This window comes from Anthonomus grandis, chromosome 1, assembly GCF_022605725.1.
Source record: "Anthonomus grandis grandis chromosome 1, icAntGran1.3, whole genome shotgun sequence".
NCBI lineage: Eukaryota > Metazoa > Arthropoda > Insecta > Coleoptera > Curculionidae > Anthonomus > Anthonomus grandis.
In genome coordinates this window covers 56,466,926-56,494,007 of record NC_065546.1, presented here as the reverse complement: position 1 = coordinate 56,494,007, position 27,082 = coordinate 56,466,926, and the positions used below count along the sequence as shown (strand labels likewise).

The 27,082-nt window shown below is 34.6% G+C and overlaps 3 protein-coding genes across 49 annotated transcripts in view; 2 read left to right on the top strand and 1 right to left on the bottom strand.

Annotated features, from left to right (window-relative positions):
- Nucleotides 1–6,343, top strand: part of LOC126742793 (uncharacterized) — a 255,085-nt gene extending 248,742 nt beyond the window's left edge. For 46 of the 47 annotated variants that reach the window (XM_050449953.1, XM_050449852.1, XM_050449861.1 and 43 more), the window contains one exon: nucleotides 6,160–6,343. In XM_050449953.1, coding sequence (XP_050305910.1) covers nucleotides 6,160–6,209 — 50 coding nt within the window. In that variant the 3' untranslated portion in view covers nucleotides 6,210–6,343. Of the gene's footprint in view, nucleotides 1–4,567; nucleotides 4,681–6,159 lie in introns of those variants that run through there. The other variant, XM_050449609.1, reaches the window with a different exon arrangement.
- On the top strand, nucleotides 6,328–10,596 carry LOC126736705 (sex peptide receptor-like). Its single transcript, XM_050441247.1, has 2 exons — nucleotides 6,328–7,129; nucleotides 10,523–10,596. Exons 1-2 carry the CDS (start codon nucleotides 6,328–6,330, stop codon nucleotides 10,594–10,596), a joined length of 876 nt encoding a protein of 291 aa, XP_050297204.1.
- Nucleotides 10,597–16,592: 5,996 nt separating this feature from the next.
- LOC126739257 (uncharacterized) lies at nucleotides 16,593–19,153 on the bottom strand. Its single transcript, XM_050444846.1, has 3 exons — nucleotides 18,986–19,153; nucleotides 18,668–18,923; nucleotides 16,593–17,051 (listed from the first exon to the last, which is right to left on the bottom strand). Exons 1-3 carry the CDS (start codon nucleotides 19,031–19,033, stop codon nucleotides 16,633–16,635), a joined length of 723 nt encoding a protein of 240 aa, XP_050300803.1. The 5' UTR covers nucleotides 19,034–19,153; the 3' UTR covers nucleotides 16,593–16,632.
- Nucleotides 19,154–27,082: the final 7,929 nt, after the last annotated feature.

The window sequence follows — 27,082 nt, the reverse complement described above, 5'->3', positions numbered from 1 at the left end:
CCCACATGAATTCGATTCAGTACCTCAGAGCGCACTGTTTGTGGAATATATATCCTGGTGCCTAGACACACAAGCCCGTTTAGTATTGACAAATCGCTATGGTAACGAAAAAACCCTCTATCCCCAACCAGAAGATGGTTATAGCTTGGCCACCCATTTTGTATGTAGCCCCTTAGTCTTATAGTCTGGGAATCTGATTCTTGTGCTGACCTAATTAACTGAAGATTTTTATCTGATATGGTGCAATAGACTCCTTACACTTCGGAGCCGTGGGTGTATAATTTTATAAATAAACAGTCATCAGTTCAGGTAAAGTTTTATTAACGAAAACTAATTAAAGGTAATCCTTAAAACTATGAGCGTCTCAACTGTAATTCTAACACTAACCTTACAAGTCCCAAGTCATTGTTTTATCTCACTCTCACTTTCCTCCAGGCTCCCAGGTTTAACTACCAAAGAAATAGATGTGCTAAGCCAATAACGCCAATCTCGAACCAACGACGAGTTTATATTTTAATGACGGCGACGCCTTCTATATTTCCCCGAGTCTCAAACCAGTTCACAAGCAGGTGAACAACCCAAAAACAGTTGGGTCCCTGACGCGAAACCTCTCGCAGTCAACAGCTTTCTGCCTGTTCCCCTCCAAGCTCGTCGTCTCTCGATCGTATCTGGTTCTCCTTCCCCGAACACTCGCAACATACAGCGCATCGGATACAGCCGCAACATACGGCGCAACCATGTTGCCGCTGTATCCGATAATTAGGGGACATATGTTACAATGGGAATCGAAGTCTTTATGTGTTTGTAAAAATCTTCGACAGCTTCGATAAGTAAAGCATCTGTCCCAGGGTCCAATGATGCTATTGAAGCTCTGGACAACAGATCAGGTATTATCATTTGTTTTCCTGGGATATACTGTACAGTGTATTTAAATTGTAACAAACGCATCCTGAATCTCTGGATCCTAGCAGACAAATCAGCTGTGGGCTTACTTCCCAATAAAACCAAAGGTTTAGCAAAATAAATTCCGCGCCAATCAAACACTGGCTAAACTTTTTGCAGGCCCATGTACAGGCTAGAGCCTCCCGTTCTAACTGGACATACCGTTTGTCAGTATCAGACATAGTTCTTGATGCGTAATATACTGTTCTCCAAATTCCATCTGCTTGTTGCTGTTCAAGAGTAGCTCCTAAACCATAAGAGCATCAGCCGCTACTCGCGTCGACCTTCCAGGCGCGAAGTGGGCCAGAATTGGTGCATTCGTCAAAGCTTGTTTGATTTTCTCAAAAGCAATTTGGTGGGCACTTTCCCACGCAAATTCGTTTTTGGTACTCAAAAGCTGGTGTATTGGCTGCGCCACATCGGCTAGTCCTGGTAAAAACTTGGTATGCACTTGTAAACATCCGAGAGCTGCGGAACCCCACTTACGTCACGAGGAGCTGGCATTTTCAAAATTGCATTCACTTTATCCGGGTCAATTTCGACACCCTTATTGGAAATAACAAAGCCGAGAAAAGTCAGTTTGTTCACTCCAAAAACACACTTTTCTCTATTTAACTTAATTCCTTTCTTGATGCATCGTTCCAATACATGCTTGAGTCTAAGGTCATGTCATGACACTATCATAAGTAGCATATTTATATTAATATAAACGAATTTATTTCATTCGCCAAACCTGCTGCCTATTTTAAATATTTACCGGTTATTATATACAGGATGAGTTTTTCAAAGCGCGGAGTAGTATTATGCATTGATGATATTATTTATCGATGACGTGCTCCTGGACTATTATTTGGTTAAGCATTCTTCACATTTTAAAAATATTTTGGACTATACAGGGTCTTCCGAAAAAGCAGGGCACTACAAAAGTTAATTTTTTTAAATGGAACACCCTGTATTGCAAAACATTTTTGAATTCTTTGCGTAATTACCAATCTTTTTTGATAATGGTTTAATATGCCAAAAATTAATAGTTTAGGAGATAAATCAAATTTTGTTAAAAATTTAGAATTTGCACGCATCTCTTTAATATTAAAATTTAGCACCTAAATTTTGAATACAGACTTAATTTTTATCATCAGAAGTAAAATAAAGTTACTTTGATATGCGTGCTATGTAAAATTATTCATTTTGTTATACAGGGTGTTTTTTTTGAAAGGCCAAACTTGCCCAACTTTAAATATAAAAATCTCTCTTATTTTAAATGAAACACCCTGTATATTTTCATGTCATCTAATAGCTTACTTAAGAGCCTATAAATTTTATTAATAATGTCCTATCTCTATATCTAACAGTTTTTGAGATATCATGGATTTTTCTGTTTTTCTCCTGTAAAAACTGACAATGCCGACTTAAAGTTTTGAAGCACCTCGTATTTTTTATGTATCCATCAAGGCGCCGTGGAAACAAATGAAAAAAATCTCAATAACAAAAAGACAGTTACATTAGTTAATTAGAGATTAATAGTTAGATTTGTTTTAAGGTGTTTTTTAGATATTTGTTTTCAATATTAAAAATGAATTATTCAAGAAATGAATTTATTGATATGATTTTTGTTTTGGGTGAAGCAAATAAAAATTGTCTGCTAGCTCAAAGGCTATATAGAGAAAAATATCCTCAACGGCGCACACCCGATTCCCGCAGTTTTCGCGTTGTTATGGACCGATTTATGACGACTGGTAGCGTGGATCTGCCAAAACGTAATGTTGCTAATAGGGTGGCAAATGAAGGTAAAGAACTTGAAATTCTTTTGCAAATTGAGGAGGATCCCCACATTGGTAGCCGTAGGTTAGCCTTACTTTCTGATGTTTCGCAGACAACGGTAAACCGGACAACACGGAAATATAAATACCACCCATATCACATTAAGTTGCATCAAGAACTTCACAATCAAGATTTTCAGCTACGTGTAACTCTTTGTGAATGGTTACTTCGCAAAATTGAAATTAATCTAAATTTTGTTAACTATATTATGTATTCCGACGAGGCGACATTTAAAAGCAATGGTGCTGTCAATAGGCATAATATGCACTATTATGCAACAGAGAACCCTCATTGGGTACGTGAGGTTCAGCACCAGAATCATTGGTCCCTTAATGTATGGTGCGGCATCCATAATAACCGTATAATTGGACCATATTTTTTTAATGAACCTTTGAATGGGCATTCATATCGAGTATTTTTACAGCAGCAATTGCCTGAATTATTAGAAGAAGTCAATCTCCAGGAACGGCAAAGTATGTGGTTTCAACAAGATGGTGCGCCTCCCCATTTTCATCGTGCAGTAAGGGAATATTTGGATCAAGAATATCCTCAAAGATGGATTGGTCGCGGAGGATTTGTTGCATGGCCGCCAAGGTCTTGCGATCTTACGCCGCTAGATTTCTTTCTGTGGGGCTATCTCAAAGATAAAGTCTATGCAACAAAACCAACTACAAGGGAGGATATGATTATTAGAATTAGGGATGCCTGTCAAACCGTAACACCAGGAATGTTATACCATGTTCGACAAAATATAATTAAAAGAATTAATATTTGTATCGAACAAGGAGGACATATCTTTGAACATTTGTTGAACAGAAATTAACTTTTATTATATAAAAATAAGTGAATTTAATAAAAAGAAACGTCCATAAATTTGTTTCATTTTATAAAAAAAAAATAACACGAAATGAAGAAATATAAGTATATTTCAAAAACTATTAGAGATAGGGATAAAATATTATTAACAAAATTTATAGGCTCTTAAGTAAGCTATTAGATGACATGAAAATATACAGGGTGTTTCATTTAAAATAAGAGAGATTTTTATATTTAAAGTTGGGCAAGTTTGGCCTTTCAAAAAAAACACCCTGTATAACAAAATGAATAATTTTACATAGCACGCATATCAAAGTAACTTTATTTTACTTCTGATGATCAAAATTAGGTCTGTATTCAAAATTTAGGTGCTAAATTTTAATATTAAAGAGATGCGTGCAAATTCTAAATTTTTAACAAAATTTGATTTATCTCCTAAACTATTAGTTTTTGGCATATTAAACCATTATCAAAAAAGATTGGTAATTACGCAAAGAATTCAAAAATGTTTTGCAATACAGGGTGTTCCATTTAAAAAAATTAACTTTTGTAGTGCCCTGCTTTTTCGGAGCACTCTGTATAGTCCAAAATATTTTTAAAATGTGAAAAATGCTTAACCAAATAATAGTCCAGGAGCACTTCATCGATAAATAATATCATCAATGCATAATACTACTCCGCGCTTTGAAAAACTCACCCTGTACAATATCCGGATTAATTACATTAGCCGTGACATATATATATTATGATGCTTTATTATTGTGAAAGCATTTTACCTGTAAAGGGAAATTAAAATTCTAAATAAAGCAATCGGGGAAGTCCGATAAATTTGAAGGAAAACCGTTTCCGGTGTTTTCTTTTTGGAAAATAGGTCGTTCGTTAGGGAAAGTTTTCCGTAGGAGGAAGCCCGAGGCTTTCAAATGCCCTAAAATTAATTAACCTAATTGTTTTTTTTTATATATAAATTTAATTTGAAATATTCTTTTAGATTCAAGGAATCCTCAACGGTAGCCTGTAAGGAACACCCTCAAAAAAATTAATTTAATTTTATTGTTTGTTCACTTTCAATGGATATTTAATAAAGACCCTATTAACCGAGAATGTTTGTTTTCTTTTGTTTTTTTTAAGTGGTAATTGTGAGGCATTAAATTACGCATATTTGATTGACCTTATATATAGACCAGAAACAGGTTAAAGGATTAAGTAGCCCATTTTGTAAAAATAAAAACAGTAAGTTAAATTGTTTTTTTAGCAGTAAATGAATAAATATAAGATGAAACAAAATCTGTTTATAATGACCAATACTTACACCTAACAGTGGCGAAGTCTAGCAAACAAATACTATTCTCAACTATACAATATCTTAAGTAAAATTATTGGGCATTAAAGTAGTGGTACATCATAAGGATGTAAGAAAAACACCAAGTTAAACATGGGACATCGTCATATTTTTATATTTACAGAATTTGCAGAACGTCCTGTTATGTAAATATTACGTAAAATACCAAATTACTATCAGGATTAGTTAATAATTTCTGAGTAAAGTTAAACATAAGTTTTCAAATGTTTTTTATTTTAAGTCATTTGAAATCGATAATTTTGTGTAAAATGTGATATGAGCGTTTCTTTTAATCAAAAATTATACGAACTCGATTTTTCTGAATAACACTCAGGCAAGGAAAATAAATAAAATTACAATAACCGATTCGGTTAACATTTTCTTAAGTTCCAAACAAATGGTGGCAAACATTCATATTTTATTTTACTAATCCTACTGCATTTTTGCTACAAAAGACCATCAGGTTTGATTTTTCAAATATAGATTAAGATTTTATTCAAATGAGAGCTCATTTAAAAGTTTTAAATCACCATTTAAAGCAACGAAGGCAGCGTTAAGTTCAATAGTATCAAAAGAGATATATAGCTGCGTAAAGTAAATTTATTCAATATTTCCAATCAAACAATGGGCCGACGGTGTACCGGGTGGTGCGTCGCCGAGCGGAACATAGGAAAACCCATGTAAATTTTAAGAAGGTCAATTATTGGCTTCCCTGTACATTTTATAGAAAAAATGTAAGATAACTTTTTGAAGAGACTAATCTGGCAAACCCTTGTGCAAATTTTCAAAAAATTTTAATAAGCGAATCTTGAATTATTCAATTAAATGTAATTGCAAAATTAGCAAATTTTTTGTTCAGGTAAAACCTTTTTGATATCCCGCCTTAATTTGGCCACGCCTTTCTACCATTTTGATTGGTCCAATCAGGCATGTCAAACTGTCAAGTTAGTTACAACAGTTTCCGTTGCAAAGCGAGAGGACGCTAGCTGACTTGTCAGCAGAATTTCGATCAGTTTGTATGCAACCACCACTTCTCTATATATTTGTGTTCTGTGGTGGCACATACAATTTGGTCGGGATACCGTGTGTGAATAGGTAAACCTATTAATTATTTTTTAATGGTGGCGCCACGATGGTCGCGCTACCGTGGTGGCGTCGTGTAAAACGGCTCTAAAACTTGACTTGAAAAAGCCCGATCATAAAATAAAGAAAACAATCCTACATTCATCCTTTTGTTCCAGACAAATGTCCCCACTACCATGAAGAACATCACTACCAGCTCGTACTGTGACCTGGAGACCTTCGGCAACAACTACAAGCATTATGTACACGGCTACCTGAGCCTTTGCGTATGCGTTCTCGGCTCTTTGGCGAACATCTTCAACATATGCGTCCTAACCACCAAAACCATGCGCTCCCCCACCAACACCATACTCACCGGCCTTGCTGTGGCCGATCTCTTAGTAATGGTCCATTACGTCCCTTTTACTATACATAGGAACTTACCGCCCTCTCCCCTGCATTTCACGCATTTCAGTTACGGTTGGGCGGTATTTTACAAGTACCACTCCCTGTTCACTTTGGTTCTTCATTTTATCTCTTGCACCCTCACTGTAGTGCTGGCCATTTGGCGGTACGTCTTTGTCACTCAGGTGCACACCAACCGGGTGTGCTCTAGTCAAAAGAAAACCGTGATGGTGGTACTGATCAGTTATACGGTCTGCCCCATCACATGCATCCCAATATTATCCACCATCAATATTCTTGCTTATTCGCAAGCGTGTGACTTAAATGGATTTATCGTGGATAAGTCCACGCGCTACTTGTACAACGATTCGCAAATAATTCATGAAAACATTTACCTGCTTTATCCCGATGACCCATACAATCTGAGCCTCTGGCTTTACACCGTTGTTCTGAAGTTCGTGCCGTGTCTCCTCCTCACGTTACTCTCGTACAAAATCATTTCCGCCCTGGTGGAGGCGCAAAGGCGAAGGGCGAATTTGCTGGGAGGAAACAACGCGGAGGAACGGAGTAGGGCCAAAATGAACGCGATCCATCTGTTCAAAGAAAACCAAGCGGACAGGACCACGAAGATGCTGTTGGCCGTTTTAATACTGTTTTTGCTAACAGAATTCCCGCAGGGCATTTTGGGGCTGATCAGCGCTATTTTAGGTGGGAAGTTTCTTGAGGAGTGCTACGCCCCATTGGGTAAGTTAAATACCCCGTAAATAGTATTTGTATCATTGTTAAAATATGTCAAAACAAATATAAACAATAAACAATAAATTTGTAACTCTTAATTTCTAAAGTAATTGAACAATATTAGTTGGGATACCGTGTACAGGGTGTCCCAAATTCGAGGGTGACTATTGGGATCGCGACAACCGTAAGAGTTACGGGGTCGGTTGAATGGAGGCAAAGTTGCGCAATTTGAAGTTTAATAAAATGATGTTTAAAAAATTTTAAAATTCCGGATACTTGCGGAGATATCCAAAAAAAACCCGAAATTTTTCAAAATCGTTTTTACCTTCTACCGATGTTATTTAAAGAGATGTCGGAAAAATAAAAACAGTTTTTCATTGTCATTTTTTATGTCCTACAACATGACGCAAAATAAAAATTAATCCGATGTTTCGTTTTTCTTTGATCATCATCAATTTTCTTTTCTCTTATTTCTTATAATAAAATGTAAGATATAACTAAAACTTTTAGGCATTGGGTTCCATTTAATAACGTATATTACAGAAAAAATCAAGGTTTTGAACTAATAATTGCTATTGCGCATATTTTTTTTTTTTTTAGAATAGCTAAAACTAAAGCGTGACTGTTCGCTAGTATGTCGATTTGACGGCAAAATTGTAAAAATCCATTTGGTTTGACCATTCATTTTGGTATATTTTGACTAAATTTGTCTTTATTGGCTTAAAATTTGATATGTATGGGTTATATTTGAGCTAGAAATTAAGAAAAAATATACAATTAAAAAATATTCTAATGGCAATATCCCATGAACTCATCCTACAGAAGGAATTTCAATTTTCGCAATTCCCGTTTTCCAATCAGAATAATCCTTCCTCCCTATATTAAAATCGATAATTCATTAACCTCTCAAATTTCTATTTATTGTACAAAGTTACGGCGGAAAACAGCAATTTTTTACCTTAATAAGTATTTTAATTTTCGCAGCAAGAAACCGCCGTTTAAAGAATTCATTTTCCAGGTCCTTCTCGGTAGCTTTTTTAATTAGGACGGTTTTTAATTATAAATAAGCGCGGGGTCTTTGAAAAGGGTAATTATGGTAATTGCCGCTTACCAAAGGGTTTTCTTAATTTACCTCAAGCGCTACAAAACACATTATGTCCCCTCCAACTGAGCGTCACGATTTTTATAGAAATTTTTATGAAACCACAACCTGGCTGGCTTTATTGTGGAAACAAGACGTCGTGCCCGTAATAAATATCCCCGTATATGTATTTATTATTCTAAGGACGTAAAACGTTCTCGCTACAAGCCTTGTCAATCAGTTTTATATAGGTGAAACATTTACCATAATATGTTTTATTGCAGGTGACGTCATGGACATAATCGCCCTGATCAACTCATCGATCAATTTCATCCTCTACTGCACCATGTCACGCCAGTTCAGATCGACTTTTCAAGAAAAGTTTCACATTAAAAAAATTGTTGGGTGGATCAAGAGACCCAATTCGAACACTTTAACTTTAAACGAAGAGACTCGCGGAGACACGAAGATTTCGCTAGTATAGCAGAGAGTTACCATTTGTTAGATATTATTACAGATGGTATTAAATAAAATTCGATGTTTTAACTTGGATAATGGTTTTATTGCGTTTTAATTCCATTAATTATTGTTGTTAAAAAAAATACAGGCTGGGCACTCCTCGTCGCTCTTTCTTTCACTTATATAAAACGTTAGCTGTTTATCAATTCAGCTTATATAGAGAGTTTTTAAGTATTTGTGAAGAGACGAGTATAGCTAGTCGCTAGTATAGCAAAGAGTTACTGTTTGACAGATAACAATATTATTATAAATGGTATTAAATAAAATCGATGTTTTAACTGTGATAATGGTTTTATTGCGCTTTAATTCCATTAATTATTGTTGTTAAATCGGTCACGCAAAAATCTGGTCACGGGCCATACAGGAATGTAAAAAAAATACTAAAACTCAACTCGCATATGTCAAGGCAGTCAAATGTCATAATTATTATGTCAAAATGGCTGTGTTGCTCGCAGGATAAGAGGAATTAAGAATATTGCTATTAATTTTGACCTTCAAGATGTTTTTAATAACATAGTATGTTTACTCTTGTAAAAAGATAAGTTACATTAAAATATAAAGAATCTTTGATGTGTCGCGAATAGTCCGTGTGCCGGTGTTGCTTGTATTGTCACATGACATGCATGTTTAAATCGCAAAATTTTATGTGAAAAGAGTCATAAAGTAATATTCTAAGCGATATTTAATCATTTCATTAAATAAATAAATGTTTTAAGCATTTTTTAAAGTTTTGATACATTTGATTCGTAAAATTTTACTACACGCGCTCACGTACTATTGTGTAAGACGTCTGACCTCAGTCACAGCCACTCAAGCGTAAAAAGTTGCACAGGTTCGGCCTTAAAATTTATTTGTATTTAAAACTTTATTATTTGGGATTTTTGGGTTTAGTTTTATTAAGTTAGAAATTCAGGATAGTTAATAGCAAGATAATATTTAATTTAACTATAAGGTTTAAGTACGTAAAATTAGTTTAACCAAAAGTTTTAATTTAATAAGTTTAGTTCTTAGCGCCATCAGTGGGGCGTTTATAACAAGTGATGAGAGAATAGGTGGTACGAATTACTAAGGCCCATTTATTCTGTGGCTTAAGGCATTCTGTGGTTAAAATGTTTTTTTTGTCTTCAAATTTTATATATTTCCTTTTTTTGGGTATTGAGATTTATTTTTACTTTGTGGTGATTATTAACGGGGATTTAAGTTGCCATATTCAATGTCCTTTATTATTGTTTTTTTTTTAATAATACATATTATGATATATTATTATAATAACATACCCATAAAAACCCCATCTCTATATTTAGTACCAATTTCTTTTGATAAAAAGTAATTATGTAGTCAAAAAGTGGAAGTATATTTTTTAAAATAAACTTTTACATTAAAAATCATTTAGCTGTCTATATCTTATGTGTGTAAAAGACACAAGTTTTACTTATAAAAAAAAGAATTTTTTAATACATCAAACGATTTTTGACAATTTGGCGTCCATGTAAAATTAATATTTTTTCTAGTTCATTTATTAAGATGAGCTGATATTTCTGCAAACCTAGGTATAAATCGGCGATAGTAGTTTGTAAAAGCAACGAACCGCTTGACCTGGTCAGCAGTTTTGGGTACTGGATACTTATTTATGATGTCATATTTACTATCGTCGGGTAATATACCTTTGTTTGTTATTTTGTGACCCAGATATGTTAATTCGTTTTTAAAGAATTTGCACTTTTCAGGATTTAATTTTAAGTTAAATTTTCTGCATGTTTCAAAAACTTTATACAGGTTTTGAAAATTTTGATTTTCAGAACAACCGATCACGATAAGATCATCTATATACAAAAAAGGCTCTATCAGGGGTAATGCCGGCGAATGCCATTGACATCATCCGCTGAAAGCTGTTTGGGCTAACTGATAGTCCAAAAGGTAAACGTGTAAATCTGAAAGATCCCGCATCAACACTAAACTGAGTGACGTCTCGGGAGTTTTCACATAAGGGTACCTGGTGAAAACCACTAATAAGATCAATTACTGAAAACCACCGAGCTCTTCCTAGCTGATCTAATATATCATCGATACGAGGAAGTGGAAACTTGTCAGCAATGAGTTTTTTATTTAGCTGGCGAAAATCAATGACTAACCTCCATGCTTTTTGACCGTTAGGAGATTTTTTAGGTATCATCAAAACTGGGTTATTATAGTTGAAGATTGATGGCTCTATAACATTTTGTTCCAATAAGTTATTGACTTGTTTGTTTTTTTTTTTTTTTTTAGTATGCGAAATTCTATAATTTTTATATACACGGGTGACCTATCAGTTAGTCGAAGTTTTTGTTGATAAAAGTTATTAACTGTTATTTTATCTGACTTAAGGGCAAAAATATCTGAGAATTCGTTGCATAAATTAATTAATTTTTCTTTGACAAACTCACGTACATCTTTCATCAACATTAAGCTGCGTCATGAGATTAGAATTTCTATCGTTATATTATGTGTCGATTTTATAGATATTTAATTCTGCTAGGCTTGTCGTTTTTAGCTAAATATTATTAAGAGTAACGTTTTCGCTTGTTGTATTAATAATCTTAACAATGGAGGAATTTTTTGAGACAATAGTTCTCGCAACAAAGATACCAGACCTTAGTTCCGCATTTTCTACTACTGAATCTTCTTTAACAAATTGTAGGCTTTTTATCTTTCGTAGTACCTCACACCTAGCTGGAATAACTATAGAGTCTTCAGAAATACTATTTTTCAATCGGTATGTAAGAAGTACCGACGTGACGAAGACGCGACGCTAGGTCATCATCATAGATCGTCGCCCCAATATTTATGTTTTGGGATACTTATGTCGGCGGGGCAATAACTTATTATAAGTTATTTTTTAATTAATAGCTATAGTTTATTACTAGTGACCTAAGAGTTATTTTTCTTTAGAATTTAAGTTATGGTTACGTTAGTGTTTTTATATTTTTTTGTATGATCATGATGTTTACTTTTTGGGACTGAACCGATTTAGAAGGGACTCGCTCTTTGCCTTTAGGAAAGCATGTATTTTTGTTGTTCGTAACGTCGCAGTTTTATTATTAATATAATTTTTAATTTAATTATCGAGTTTTCTTACAGGTATAATAATATTATTGTTATTCGGCCTAACAGTCATAGTGCAATCCGAATAGTTTAAATTACATTTGAATTTAGCAATAAAATCTCGACCCAATATTGCATCTGTCGGGGTCGGAAATGAGGAATCTACTACGTGAAAAGAACGTTCGACTTCATGTCCATTAACAGAAATGACCGTTCTTGCAGTACCTAAAGTTGTGATAACTTCATCTGTTACTCCTTTAATTTGACTAGGGGTGTGTGAATTTATAATTTTGTTTGGACTAATTGTGTCATTTTTAAATATAGAAATATCTGCACCAGTACCGATTAAAAAAGTATTTTCCTGACCAGTCATTTCTGTAAAAAATACAACAAAGTTGGAAAAGGAAAGGTTCATGTTAAACACATTATTTACGATATATCCCCCAACCTCCCGGTTTGGGGGTCCATTTCGTTTATATTATTTTACAGCAGAATACATATGTGTCATATGTATTGTGCTAACTGCCCTAACTGACCTGTGAAATGAGTTGTTGGCTCTATTGATATTAGTTTGTCTGTCATTATTATACCTGTTACTTCTTTACGTTCATTATTGTGCCTATTGAAATGTTGGCTGCGTCGAGTGTTATTGTAATAATTATTATTATTGTTATTAGGTCGCCTACCTCTATTATTATAAAAAAATGTGTTATTATTTCTAAAATTATTTTGACCTGAAATAACATAAAAAACGTTTGAAGTTGAAGCCTGGGCATTATTATTTATATCTATAAATTTATTGAAAACCTCCTGTACTGTGGTAAATGTACTTGCCTCTATAGCTACCCTAGCCGTTTCGGAATTAGCGTTTTGAGCTAAGGCTCTTACTGTTTGATCAGTAGAATACTTTGCTGCCTTGAATATAATGCCGTTTTTAATTTTTCAGCTAGAGATTCAATATCCAAAGCATAACTTACAGTATCTCTAGCATGTTGCCTAAAATTTAATAGCTTTGTAGTTAACAGCTGTGAACTCTCTCCTTTAATTTTTGAACGCAAAGTATTTATAATTTCTGCAAGGGATGCTTCGGTAGTGATTAAACCTCGAGCCTTACTTGTAAGTCGTGTTTTAACGTAGGCGACTGCGTTTGCGCAAAATGTAAGAGCATCTAAAAATGATTGTAGCCTGTCATGTGAGCCATCAAACTCCTGAGGTACTATTTTCCCAGCTAAATTGAAAAACCAGACCATTAAAAACCAGGTTTCATCTAAATAATATATGGATCTTTCTTCCTCCCGAAATTTTTTAATATTCTGCAAATATTCTATACGCCACCTGACAATTCGAGTACTTTCCATTACAGCAGCCCTTTTGTCAACCATCTTAAGCTTAAATCCAAGTTTTATCAGGCATCTCCGCAAGGTTGAGGCTAAGAAATGTTTGTCCCTTGTCGATAAGGTGTCCTTAACCATCTCTATGGTCAAAACCTCATTGTTTTTGTATTTAGAATACACACTTTTCTTTAGCAATTTGGCAATATCCGTGTCAAGCCCCTTTGATTGTCCTGCATCTTTCCTTTTTATTCTGACTTTTATCCCTTTTTTTACAGGCATATTGTACCCCTGTTAAAAACGGTGTTTTTTTGCAAAGAACTACAATCATTTATGAACTGAGGATCATTCTTTATATTGTTATAGATTTTCCCCTGTAGCTTCTACTCCCCTTGCTTCTTTTTGCTTCCTCAACACTAGAAAATGAACTATCAGAATTATGTAAGTCTAAATCACTGTCCAGATCGCTTTTATTGTTTTCATCACAAATGTTATTGTCTTTCTTGTGCACCCACGGTATCCATAAGCTCGCACAAACACTTTCCTCTTCATTTGTCAAATTTTCCTGCTTATTTTCCCAGGGTCGAAACATTTTAAGGTCTTTAGGTATAATACTAAAACAAATTTACAAAAACAAATAAAAAAAACATAATTTCTCACAATAAAAACTGCAAAAAATTTAGACGAATACAGGCAAAATTCTAAATTCTTCACATTCATAAACGTGTAAAAAGCAAAACCGACAAATCCCATTAAATAATAATAACATAACCTCACATGACCCCCTCCCAACTATTAAAGGTGATAGACCCATCCTTAAAGATCTCTTTAAAAATACGTCGAAAGTAATACAAAAACAGACCAACAGACAAATTAATAGACTGACTAAAAAGAGGTGACCAGTCTGTGAGTGCTGGGAGTGTTTAAAATATTTTGTAAGATGCTTGGGTTTTAGTCCGCGGTCAATTTTTTTATATTATTTTCTTTATAAAAACGGACATTTTCAAAAGAAAAATAAAAAACAGTATAAAACATGTGGTTTTACGTATATTTGAAATAATTTTATAGATAAACATTATAAAATTTTGTCATTTAAACATGTATATCATGCGACAATAAATACGGCATAGGTGCACGGACTAGTTAGTGCGGCATCTGCGACACATCAAAGATTCTAATAGATCTCGGAACTGGAATTTAACACCAAATTTAAGGAAAATGCTAATAAATTAGTTATAAATTTAAGAAAGAAGTTAAATAAAAAGGAAATGGAGTGTTGGTAAAATCAACCACTGGTCTTACTGGAATGTCGATTTTATGTAACTTAGGTCAACCGTTCAGACCTGGGGTTATAGGCTTGCTGGATATGAGGAACATTGGGTTCTTCTGGAAATTGAGATCATCTTAGGTTATAATATTATAAAAGACGACATATTTGTAATGTATCTAATTGGTGTTGGTTACCAAAATTAAGGTTTTTCCCTTAATTTCCTTTAGGAAAATATTAATTAGAATGTGTAATTAATAAAATTATTATAACCTAGCAATTTTTAAGCTTAATCAAACCCGAAATGCTGCAAAAATAATGTGTAGAAAAATAATACAGTGTCCGGTCTATATCCTGCAATCAAAGTTTAGAACGGAGCATATGCCAGTATATTTATAGTCCGCGCCCACTGTTTTTTAATCAATATAATGCCCGTTATCTCCTGAAATTTCAAAGGAGTCTTAATAATTTTTTGTTTAGCTATTAAGGTTACATATAGTGGAATTCTAAAGGCTTCAGTTTAGGAATAACACACACATCTCCTGATGAGATATTCAATGAAACAACCTTATACAGCCTGTTACTATCTTAACTTCCTTTCTGTTATGTTAAGTTATAACTAAGAACAAAGAAATAAGAGCTAAGAGGTACTTAAAATAGGGATTTATACAAACAGAAATACTTGAGCCATAGTAATACATATTCAACCCTATCAGGTAATACATACCTCTTATTAATTTTAAAATTATTTAACTAATAGACAAAATCCTTCCAACAACGATCTTTCTTAGCGTGATCAGCAGAAAAAGAACAAATTAAATTAAGTCATCCGTCATGTTAATTAAAAACGAGATGCAACGAGGTAAGTATAAAACAGTACAGACTAGAAACTAGAAATGGCGTTTTCGGTTTGTAAGCTTAGGGCTTTTAATTATTATAAACTTTAGCAATTAACAATGGAGAAGTAAATCGGCTTATAGTGGGTATAAACCACGACAAATTAGGGTTTTTTTTGTTAAATTAATTAAAAATTGAACTTCCAAGGGATTTTTATTAAACTTTCTTCTATAATATATAAGAAATATCTAAATGGATGAGATGGTTGCAAATTATTAAGTTGCTAGATGTTAAAAACGACGATAACTGTCAAAGGAAATGGATGAAGCTTTTCGTTACAATATTTAGGAGTTATAGCCCTTTATATATTTCATCAAAAAACTTTTGTTTGAAGGGGTCTGCAGCCATCTCAAAATCGTTTAGATATTTATTATGCAGGGTGATTTTCAACCTATGCGCATAAACTTGGGAAATGGTAGATGAAGATCAATAATGAGTAATAATGAGAAAAAATGTAGTAAAATATTTTTGGTTTCCGAAATAAAGTTAAACAAATGTCAACAGAACGTGTATCAGACGAACTTATTTTGTTTATTAAAAACTGATAGTAAACAAGTCATAATATTTGGAATTTGTTGTTTGGAATCTTTAGCAGTACTTACTTAGTTTGTTGGTGGCTGTGATCGTTTTCGATCGTTATTTTCACACGAACAAAATAAAAGCGTCAAATGTAATGGCGCACATTTTTACAAACGAAGAACTTGTCGACATGGTTTTGGTTTACGGAGAAACGCATCAAAATGCAGTGGCAGCAGTTGATCTGTATGCCCAAAGATTTCCCCGAAGATATCACCCGAAACGTGGGGCTTTCTTACGTGTTATTCAGCGGGGTAGAGAAACTGGGAATTTGGAATTTGCGGCCGCGGCCTGGACAAGATGGAGAAGCTATTAGACCTAGACACATTCTAAATCTGGAGGAGGATATTTTAGAAGTTATCGAAGAACAACCTGGAATTAGCACTAGGACAATTGCAGCGCGATTTGGAATATCGCAATCTACAAGTTGGTAAATTTTAAGGCACGAGTTGCTGTACCCGTTTCATGTGCAGAGGGTACAAGCCCTACTTCCAAGAGATTTGCCGCTTCGAGTACACTTTTGTGAGTTTTTGCTTGATTTCTTCGCTCAAACGTTGCAATAAGTTCGCATATTCAAAACATCCATCAGATTTTTAAGAATTTCACGTAGAATCCAAAAATGCTTAAATACATAGAGCCTCCCAAATTAATTAACCACCTATTTCTGACACAACTGAAAGTGTTACCACCTTGAAACATTAACAGAAACAAAAGGCATTAAAAAAAGTACTACATTTAATTAATTTAATTCCAAAACTTATGGTATAGCACAACATACAGCGAAATCTTTAACAATCTGCGCGGCTTGACTGGGAGCCTTTTCCACAGCGTTGGTGGCACACTGTTTAATTTCCGGCCAGGCGTTCTGTATGATGGTTACGGTATTGTTAACGTTATCGGAGATCTTGGAGGGGCCTTCGATGGTGTCGTCGGCGATTTTCACGCTCAGCTCGGCCAAACAAGTGACTGCTTTCCAGCCACTTCCACAATCGTCGATTTCCTTTTCGATGTTGTAGTAGTCTTGTTGGATGGCCATCGCGGTATTCATTGCCGAGTTGATCTCGCTTTGGGCTTTGCTGATTTGTTGGTTCACGCAGGCGACGATCTCGTCCATGAGAGTGTCGGGCAATTGGGTGAATTGAGTTTCGTATTTACGGCATTCGGTGATGTCGATACCTGGAATGAGAAGTTCGGTCTTATTGGATTATTTTAAACGTGATAAGTTATCATTATATTTTGGCGGAAGATAGCAGTGAAAAGGTTTGTATTCAATTTTACATATTTAAAGTTTAAAATACTGGGTTTACTTTTTGTAAATGGTTATAGCCTTTCTTTACACAAGAGACTAACCAGTTTGAATACAATGGTAAATTTTAGAAAGTTTTATTTTTAAGGATGTATATAGCAGCAGTAGCAATGAGACCTCAGAATGTAATGTTAACATTAAAAAGGGTGTGCCAACAAGGTGTACGGCTAAGATAGCACCTTAACTATACGAGATAGAACAAAAAGTTCTACAGCAAAGTTGTAGGGTTGACAAAAACCTACGAACTAAAAATATTTTTATGTATACTGGGTGTGTCACAAAAAAGTTACTATAAAATATGATTTTTTTTAAACGGTACGCTCTGTACATTATGGTACTAAAATGTGAGGCAAAAAGAGTACTTTACTTTGGTATAACGTTTTTAAAATTTCCGTGCGGCATTGCAACGTAATTAATTTTTTTATGTAATTTTTTACCTTTTAGAGGGTTCGTTTAAAAAAATCATAATTAATCTTAAAATTTAGTCTGCGCCTATGAAACTTGTACCACAGTTAGTCTAGGGTACCTCCTCTAGGCTGACTATGATAATTTGTAATTTTTTAATACAGGGTGTTTTTAATAAACTTTAAAACTTGCTGAAATTAAATACGCAATATCTCAAATTTTTCAAATGGAATACCCTGTATATTTTTATCCAATTAAGTTAACCGGTAGTCACTGCGTAACGTTGAGACAACCAAAAAAATCTCTTTCAAATTGGTGTAAAACGGGGTGGTCTCTACGGTTAAGACAACGTAACAATGCAACGTTGCTTTGCAATTTGCAACGTTGTCGCGTCGAAAAATTGCTAATTGGGTAGAAATATAATTATTTATCCTGACCAGCTATGTGTGACCAGTCAAAAAACTGTAACAAAATTCGACCAAAGTCTTACAAAGGCCCATAGCCCCAAACTTCCTAACCAGATGTTAATGATCAACCCTGTAAAAAGGCCTTCGAGAAGTCTCTATACACACTATCGACCTGTACAGACCTCTGAAAAGCACCAATCAAAACATATTAATAAGCCAATAGGTTGGTCACCGTAGATGTAAACCTGAGAAAAACCATGCTGATGATCAGTCAACAATCGTCTACAGTGCCATGAAAATTGCAGAGAAAACAACCTGTCAAACAGCTTAGGAACTACAGGTTGAATACACACTCCTCTTTAGTCACAAATATCAATTCAGAATCGATGTTAAAAAGCTTACCTTCCAATAATCAGAAAATTCGCCTGATGTCAAGCAACGATTGAAAAGGTGATGTTTTTACAATTACATAAAAACAGCAAATTTTCAGTTCCTCTTTACCTCCGTCTACTATAAAAAATTCTAGACATTGACACAAAGTCAATGGTCTAAAATTAATAGTTAATCATTTGAGAACATTGACTTTGTGTCCCTCCAATCTCTGAATTTTTATTATTAAGAGGTCTCTTTGAGAAAAATGGACTACTTTTTTGAATCCATCTACTACCACTAACCTGCATCTTTAGCTTTTTGATTCAGTTCATCCAGCTGGGCCTGGAAACTATCCAGCGTACTCTGGATTTCCGCTTTGGCAGCCGTTTCGACTTCGACGGCGTAAGCTTTGGCCGCGTCCAGAGCTTCGTTCATCGTGTTATTCGCTCCCGTGATCGCCTCGCCCAGTTTCTCTAGGAGTTTGTAGTAGAGTTCCTTAACGTCGTCTGCTGCGCCTTCGAGTTTGCCATCTCGCACCACATTTACGACGTTCGCGGCCTAAGCGAGAAAATTGAGTTAATTTATCGAAAGTGAATTGGGCATTTTTGATGAGGAATTACCTGGATGGCCACGAAACAAACCGCAATCAATGCTACTATTTTGTTCATCGTTTTTAGTTACTTCTCAGAGGGGTATACTGTGATTTTAAATGAAAAATTCCGTTTTTATATACTTGGCAGTTGTTTTATCTTAAATAAGTGTTACGCCACTTAAGAGTGAAGTGCTATTATTATAGCACAATAAACCACTGCAAAAAATGTATGGTACTTAAAGTAAGTCACCTTTGGAAAAGCTTATGATATGGGGAAAGTCCCTTGTTTACAATAATGGGGATTTTTTTTCTAAGTAGTTAAAAATAGAAAATAATTATTTTATAATCGTTAGTACCCTTGAAGTGACTTTAAATTTGTTTATTCAAACCCCCATTCGACATTTGATGAACTGTAATTTATACGTCAGAGTCATATTTTTCCATAAGCCCAATTTGACAGGTAATTATTTTTATTAGAGCGAAGCTCTAATGGAGGGACTCTTCTTTTGAGGAATTTTCGCACGACTCGGCGGACAAAAGTGCTTATAGAGTCCATAAAATGAGAGAATATGCTGGTGACGTAAAATGCGCACAAACTTAAATTTAAACCAAAAAATCAATAAAGGGGAGGCCCCATATTTCCCTGATTAGGTTTACTTGACCGTGAATACATGCATCTCTCTCTTTCACATCTGCTAGAATTCTACGCTTCTACGCTTAACGATAGCCAGCTTAGATGCGCGAAGTCTGACGTCACCGGCATATTCTCTCATTTTATGGACTCTAACTTTGATTCGATTCGGGGTAGAGAAATGATGTTCATTGTTTTATAATCTAGAAATATGGGGCTATAACTTGATTATTTACAAATGTCCATTTGTTTTTTTGTTTAGGACTAGGACGCCTTCGAAGTCAAAAAAAATGTTTTGTCTAATTTTTTCAACAGGAATTCGATCCAGGTCGCAGCGGTTCTTTGAATTTTATGAAATTTAGCGGATCGATTACAGTTCAGGTGGATCTTATCTCTATACTTTTTGGTTATTTTCAGCATACGGGAAGTATTTTTTTAACGTCCAAAGTTTCAGACATATGTGATATTCTTGCGCCTCTGACGGTTTAATCGTATCTTTTCGGAAATAATGAGTTACAGCAAATATGTGCGCCTCATTGAGAACTACAATTTTTATAAGAAATTTTTTTAAAAAAATTTTGTTTTTTGGAAGAAAAATAAAAAAAAAGTTAAAAAATTGATTTTTTTTAGTTTTTTCTGTATAGAATTTTTTTGGTGCGAAGGTTCAGAAAAATCATTTAGATTAAACCTGCATTCTTTTCGAATAAAATGACATACGAAGCTTAACACTATCATTTATACAGGGTGAGTACTGCTAATTTGAAAATACCCTTTTTCACACTTTTTTTTCTACTCTTAATACCTTTTTAATGCCGCCAGCCGAAGCAATATGGCTTACAGACAGCTTGTAGGGTGTGATAAGGAAAATATTTTGCAATATCAACCGTACTTCTAGGTAAAACCATTTTTGGGTTATGAATTTTTGAACCATTTTTCACTTTAGGAATTAATTGTGCGTATCCTATATGTCATAGGTGAACCAAAATAAATCGAGCAAAAGCTCCATTCATACTTTTACTATAACATACCAAAATCTCAGTTTTTCACCATTTTTGCAAGTACCCTAAAAGTAATTTTTTTTTCAAAAGACTCCCAGGCGCGAAAAATCGCTATTTTATAACCAAAATTTAACTACTAAAACCGATTGAAAACGGTCCAGAATTAATGTTAATCTGTTCCTAAGGCTTTATACTATTTTTCCATGTACAAATCATAAGGTAAAAACCGTTTTTTATACCCTAAAACATCTTCTGAAAATAGTCGAGTTTGACGTCTACGCGCGATTTTTTCGGCGGTTTTGACAACATGGCGTCAACGTGGATGTATCGACTCGGACTTGCTTCCTAATTTCATTGATTAAATGCTTAAAATAGCTCAAAACCCCCCGAAATTGATACGGAGTTATTCAAGAAACCCTGGACAATCCGAATATATGCATATCTTTTACCAAATCGTGTTTTTTTAGCCGTGATAATTCGGCAAAGTATTAACGTTTTAAGAATTTACCGTTTATTATTATAATAGTCATGCGACACAGGCATTTTGCTAGGCAAAAATTATAATACAGTGGATTCTAAGGATTAAAAAAAATCTAATCAGAAGTTAATGTGTATTACTATGTAATGTGGGATTTTTTTTTCAAACTTTTTTGTTATGTGCTCGATTTGAATGAAATGCCCGACTTGGTATTTGGGGGTTTACTTTGGGTATAATCATTTTTTTAACTAATATATAGGTATGAAATGTTACCTCTTGCTCCTCAGTCCAATTACATCAGAAAAGCACGATTTGCAGATTGAGCACGATTTGCCAACCCAACCCAACTCGGTAATGCGTACAATACGACGTACCGTCTCAATCTGGTTTTTCTTAATCTAGCATGCCTTAAACTTAAAAGTCCCTATATCATATTACAGACTAAACATAAACAAAGACATCTAAAGCTAAAAGGTCGAAAACTATAAATCTTTCAATAAAAGTTCGTCAGCACATCACTTGAATACCCACTAGAAAATCCAAATAGAGGTTCTTTTGTCGTTTCTTTTGCCTGCTTGACGCCCAAATTCTATGAAATGCTCACACGGCCAGACTGACAGAAAATTCGCTCTCGAGTTTTCCTTCATTTCTAGCAACATTGCCAGAATGAGAGACCTGCAAACCTCGCCTTGAAGATTAGACTTCAACATCTGTAAAAGAAAAGATTTCCGCACAGCTAATGTTATAACAAGCACAAGGAAAAACAATGTTTGGCGCATAGCAATAAAATAGACATACCATAGCGATTTGACATACCAAAATAAAATTTTTAGCACGCAGCAATAAGAAAAGGTATTTGCACACAGCAAAAATAAAAATTTGGCACACAGCAATAAAAAAAATATTTGCACACAGCAAAAATAAAATTTTAGCACACAGCAATAAAAATATTGGCACACAGCAATAAAATAAAAAACGTTTGTTGTTACTCTAGTACAAATAAATAAATGCTCACACGGAACATCTCACTAAACTTACGATTAACAGTTAACAGCAGTCGTATCTTCCGAGAATTCACCGGGCCAAGTACGAATCATGTCGATCGCCACAACTCTTTTCTTATTCGTTGCTAAGTTTTTTAATTCAAATCGTTCGTTTGGAAGAACTGCCGTTATTTCAAATGGACCATCATATTTTGCATCCAATTTAGCCAGGTGAGAGTTACCAGAAGGATGGTAAACAAAATCGCCAACCTTTATTTCTTTAGCGCATTTTCGTTTTTTATCAAATAACTTTTTTGAGTACTCAGCTTGTTGCTTCATATGTTCGTATGCCAGTTTTCTGTCTCTCTCCAATGTGGAGTTATTTTCAGCCCTTACGGTAAAATGTTCTGTTATAGCCTTTATGTTTTTATCGTCGCCGTTTTCACCCGTCAATAAATAAAATGGAGAAAACCCAGTACTTTTTTTGTTTAGTTGAATTTAAAGTATGCTGCAGTTTTGCAATAACGTTTAGCCATTCTGCCTTATTTTCAATTTCAGTTCGTATTAGATTTAAAACGGTTGAAACATACCTCTCAACCTGACCATTACCGCGAGGGGCACTTTTAGCAATAAGATGTTGATTTATTTTTAAGTCTGATAATAACCCTTTTACCGACCGATCTGTAAAATTTGTGCCCCGATCAGAAATAAATCTGCCAGTATTTCCAAAAATATTTAAATAGATCTTTAACTGGCAGCACATTTCCGCTCCAGGGAGGGACTTAAGCGGGACAAGAAAAAAGTGTATTTTGTAAAAGCGTCAATTAGGAGTAAAAGGTACTTATACCCTTCAATTGATTCTGGGAATGGCCCAACACAATCGGCATGCACGGTGTGAAAAGGAACAGGGAGTTTATTAATGGGATGCAACTGCCCTTGTTTTGGGCCAGAATATTGTTTACTTGCGATACATTTTAAGCAGTGATTGCAATATTTTCTTACAAATTTTGCCATCCCAGGAAACCAAAAATAATGATTGACTTTCGCAAAAGTTTTGTCAATTTCAATATGACATTGCTCGTCATGGAATAATCGTAACAAGCCAAGGCGGCTTCCTTTTGGAACAAAAGCTCTATAGATGGGGGGATTTTGCCCTGGATTAATTTTTCGAAACAAAATGTCGTTTTGGCAAAAGTATTCGGTAGTTAGTTGTCCTTGCCTTAACTTTTCTATAATTTCTTGGGTCTCTGGGTCCTTACATTGATTTATTTTAAGCCAATTATCTGTGGAAATTGTTATAACATTATGGACTTTCGGTGATATTGGATTGCTGCTAAGATAGTCGACATGAGGAATATGCAATATACAATTAAAATTGTAAAATAATCAAATGTTTGAAGAAAACACCACCATCGCGCGATGCGCGGAAGAAGATCTTTCTTACTTTGTGTTAGTTTTAAGGAATTACAATCCGTCACTATTTTAAAAGGAATCCCTGTCAGGTAAATTCTAAAGTGTTTAACGGAATAAAACACAGCAAGCGTTTCGAGCTCGTACGAGTGGAAGCACGCTTAGAAAAATATGAAACAACTTTTAGCTCTTTCCCATGACGTTGAAATAAAATTGCTCCATAACCTATTGAACTAGCATCTGTGTGTAGCTCTGTTTCCAACTCCGTATTAAAAACTGCTAAGAGAGGTCTCTGACTAAGAAAGGCACAAACATAGCTTTTTGCTACTTCCTGTTCTACCCCCCAATTAAATTTTACGTTATTTTTTGTCAAATTTGTAATACAGGCTGTACGAGATGCAAATTCTGGGATGTATTTCCTAAAATATCCAGCTAGGCCCATAAATTGCCTTACCTGCTTTACATTCTTAGGGTCTGGGGCATTTAAAAGTGCATTGACCTTATGTTGCCACCACTAGCCGATATTTCTTTGCTTAAATAATCAATAGATGTTACAAAAAAACGACATTTTTTGATGTTTAAAGAGAAACCAGCAGTTGCTAAGGCTGTTAAAACTCGCTCTAGCTTTATTAATCCTTCCTCGATCGTAAGAGAAGTAATTTAAATATCATCTAAATAAATTAAGCAGTCTTTATCCCGCAATTTTCCTAAAGCATTACAAATGGCACGCTGAAACACAGCGGGTGCATTCGAAAGGCCAAAAGGGACCCTCAGGTACTCATAGTGGCCATCTGGGGTAATAAACGCGGTTTTCTCGATAGAGCCCTTGGCCACCGGAATTTGGTGGAACTCATCAAGTGTGATAAAATGTGAACATATCAAGTGTAGTAAAATACTTATTTTGACCTAGCCTGTCAAGTTGTTCATCGATTCTGGGTAAGGGCCACTTATCTTTTATTGTAATTTTATTGAGAGCTCGATAATCACAGCACAATCGGGAACTACCATCCTTTTTATGGACTAAAATAACAGGGCTGGCATAAGGGGAATTGCTTTCACGAATTATTTTATTTTTTAATAAATCGTCTATTATATTCTTAAGTATCTCCCTTTCAGAAAGAGGCATACGATAAGGACGATAACAGATTATTTTATTCTCAGAAAGCTTGATTTCAAATTCGGCAGGTTTTACTGCAGAAACAGAGTTCCCGGTTGTAATATTTGCTGCAAATTTTGTAAGCATTTTCTTTAGGTCTTCTAAATAATTACTTTGCAAAGGCGACAAAATATTGTCAGAAAAATTTGTAAATGAATTTATTGAAATCGAATCGGCTTTACAGGTAGGACTTTCCAAATAAATTCTGGTACCGCTAGAATCGGTGCAAATTTTTACGCCCTTATAATTTAAAAGATCCCTACCTAAAATAGCGTCAAAAGATATGTCGGTGTCATCAACTATACAAAATGTTATTTTAAAGGCAGTCCCATTATTTTCAATATTTATTGTAGTTTTTGCTAGAGATGAAACAAAGCTACCTCCAATTCCCTTTAATAAAGTAAAATTTGTCTCCATGTGGCAGCTTGATTTACCAGCAATCTTTTTAGAAAGTAAACTACACTCAGCCCCGGTATCAATTAGACAATTTACTTCAAAATCTTGAATTTTAAATTTTGTACAAAATTTGTCATCTAGCTCAATACAAAAATTATTGATATTAAAACCTTTCTGCTTTTCTTGTTTAAGTTTTTGAAAACATTTATCAGCGGTATGGCCAAGTTTATTGCAAAAATTACATTTTATTTTAAAGATAAACGAGCTATCAGCTTCTTTCTGTATAAAATTTGATTTTGCATTTTCCGGACACTGCCTTTGTAAATGACCAGGCTTACGACAAAAGTAACACAATTTTACACTGGGTTCACTCGTCATACTGTCAGTGTTCGGAAAACGCCGTTTCAATCGATTGTTAAAATTACTGGTTGTAGGTTGAGCAACTTCATATGATGCAAGTAAAGTCAATAAGCTTGAAATTGAATCTAGTCTACTATTAAAAGCAGCAGTCTTAACGTGAATATCATCTAAGTCGCCTATAACCAGTTCCAACAATTGTTTTTTAGTTAAATCAAAATTAAGGGCTTGAATTAAAGAAATTTTTGTTCTGGCATACTCTCAATATGAGGTGGCGCTTCGGCTGGTATACAGGCTGGCCTTACGAAACTTTTCGTTTAGATTCCTCTTTGGAGGATAGAAACTACAAATCTCCTCCCTAAAACTTTCCCATGATTTTTCAATTGGCTGCCACTTGTTATACCATTGTCTCGCTTCTCCCTGAAGTCCAGAAGCTGCTCTCGTTAATTGTTCAAGGGACGACCACTTAAATGTATCACCAAGCTTTTCAATTTGTTCACACCACTTGCTAGCTCCATCTCTATCACTTGGACAAAATTTCGGAATTTCGATAGCGGTCACAGGACTCGAATTACGACACGACACGTCTCTTACTTCTTTAAGTGTAGCCGCCAACACTTCCGTTAATTGCTCCATTCTCGTAATTATGGTTTAATATAATAAAATTTCAAGTATTTTTCGCGGCCTCTTTATACTTGCGGATTAATACGCGAATTTTATCCCACTTCTGATGTAAGAAGGAACAATAAATAAAAATAAAAAAATAAACTGCTTCACCAACGATCTATTCTAAAAAAAAGGTTATACAAGCCAACTCGCTAATGCGTACAATACGACGTACCGTCTCAATCTGGTTTTTCTTAATCTAGCATGCCTTAAACTTAAAAGTCCCTATATCATATTACAGACTAAACATAAACAAAGACATCTAAAGCTAAAGGGTCGAAAACTATAAATCTTTCAATAAAAGTTCGTCAGCACATCACTTGAATACCCACTAGAAAATCCAAATAGAGGTTCTTTGGTCGTTTCTTTTGCCTGCTTGACGCCCAAATTCTATGAAATGCTCACATGTATCTATCTGAGATCCAGAACACATGGGCGATCGCTATGAAATGTTATCTCCCGTTAGTAATCAGTGTAAATACATCACAAAAGTAACTTTTCCATAGGATCAAAGAGACTCACAAAACATGGATGATTGCTATTAAATATCATCTCCTGTCTGTAGTTAGTCTAAATACCTCAAAAAAGTAACATATCTGGGTGATCCAGAATGTTCCTGAACGAGGAAACACGGTAAAAAGTGTAAAATATGTGACTTAAACCATAAACTCACAAAAATGATCAGGAAAGTCACATTTCCAGACAATCCAGCATGTAACTGCAAGAACTCCGTTGGTTTAATAATAGGCGTGGCCTATTGCACTATTGGTGGTTTACATGTGCAGAAAACATTAAAATGGCAAGGAAGGCTCTACATTAAATTTTGTTTTAATTAGATCAACTGTCGAAATGGAAAATTGGGCCATTGTACATATGTAAACATATATATATTACAATCACAAACATATATTATACTGTTTAAGTAATTTATCTTGAAAATTCTGAACAATAAGTTTTCCCCATAAAAACATACTTTTTAAAAAGCACCTACTTAAATTGACCCAATACTTACTACAAACATTTTGTAACTGATAACACTTGATTACCCTA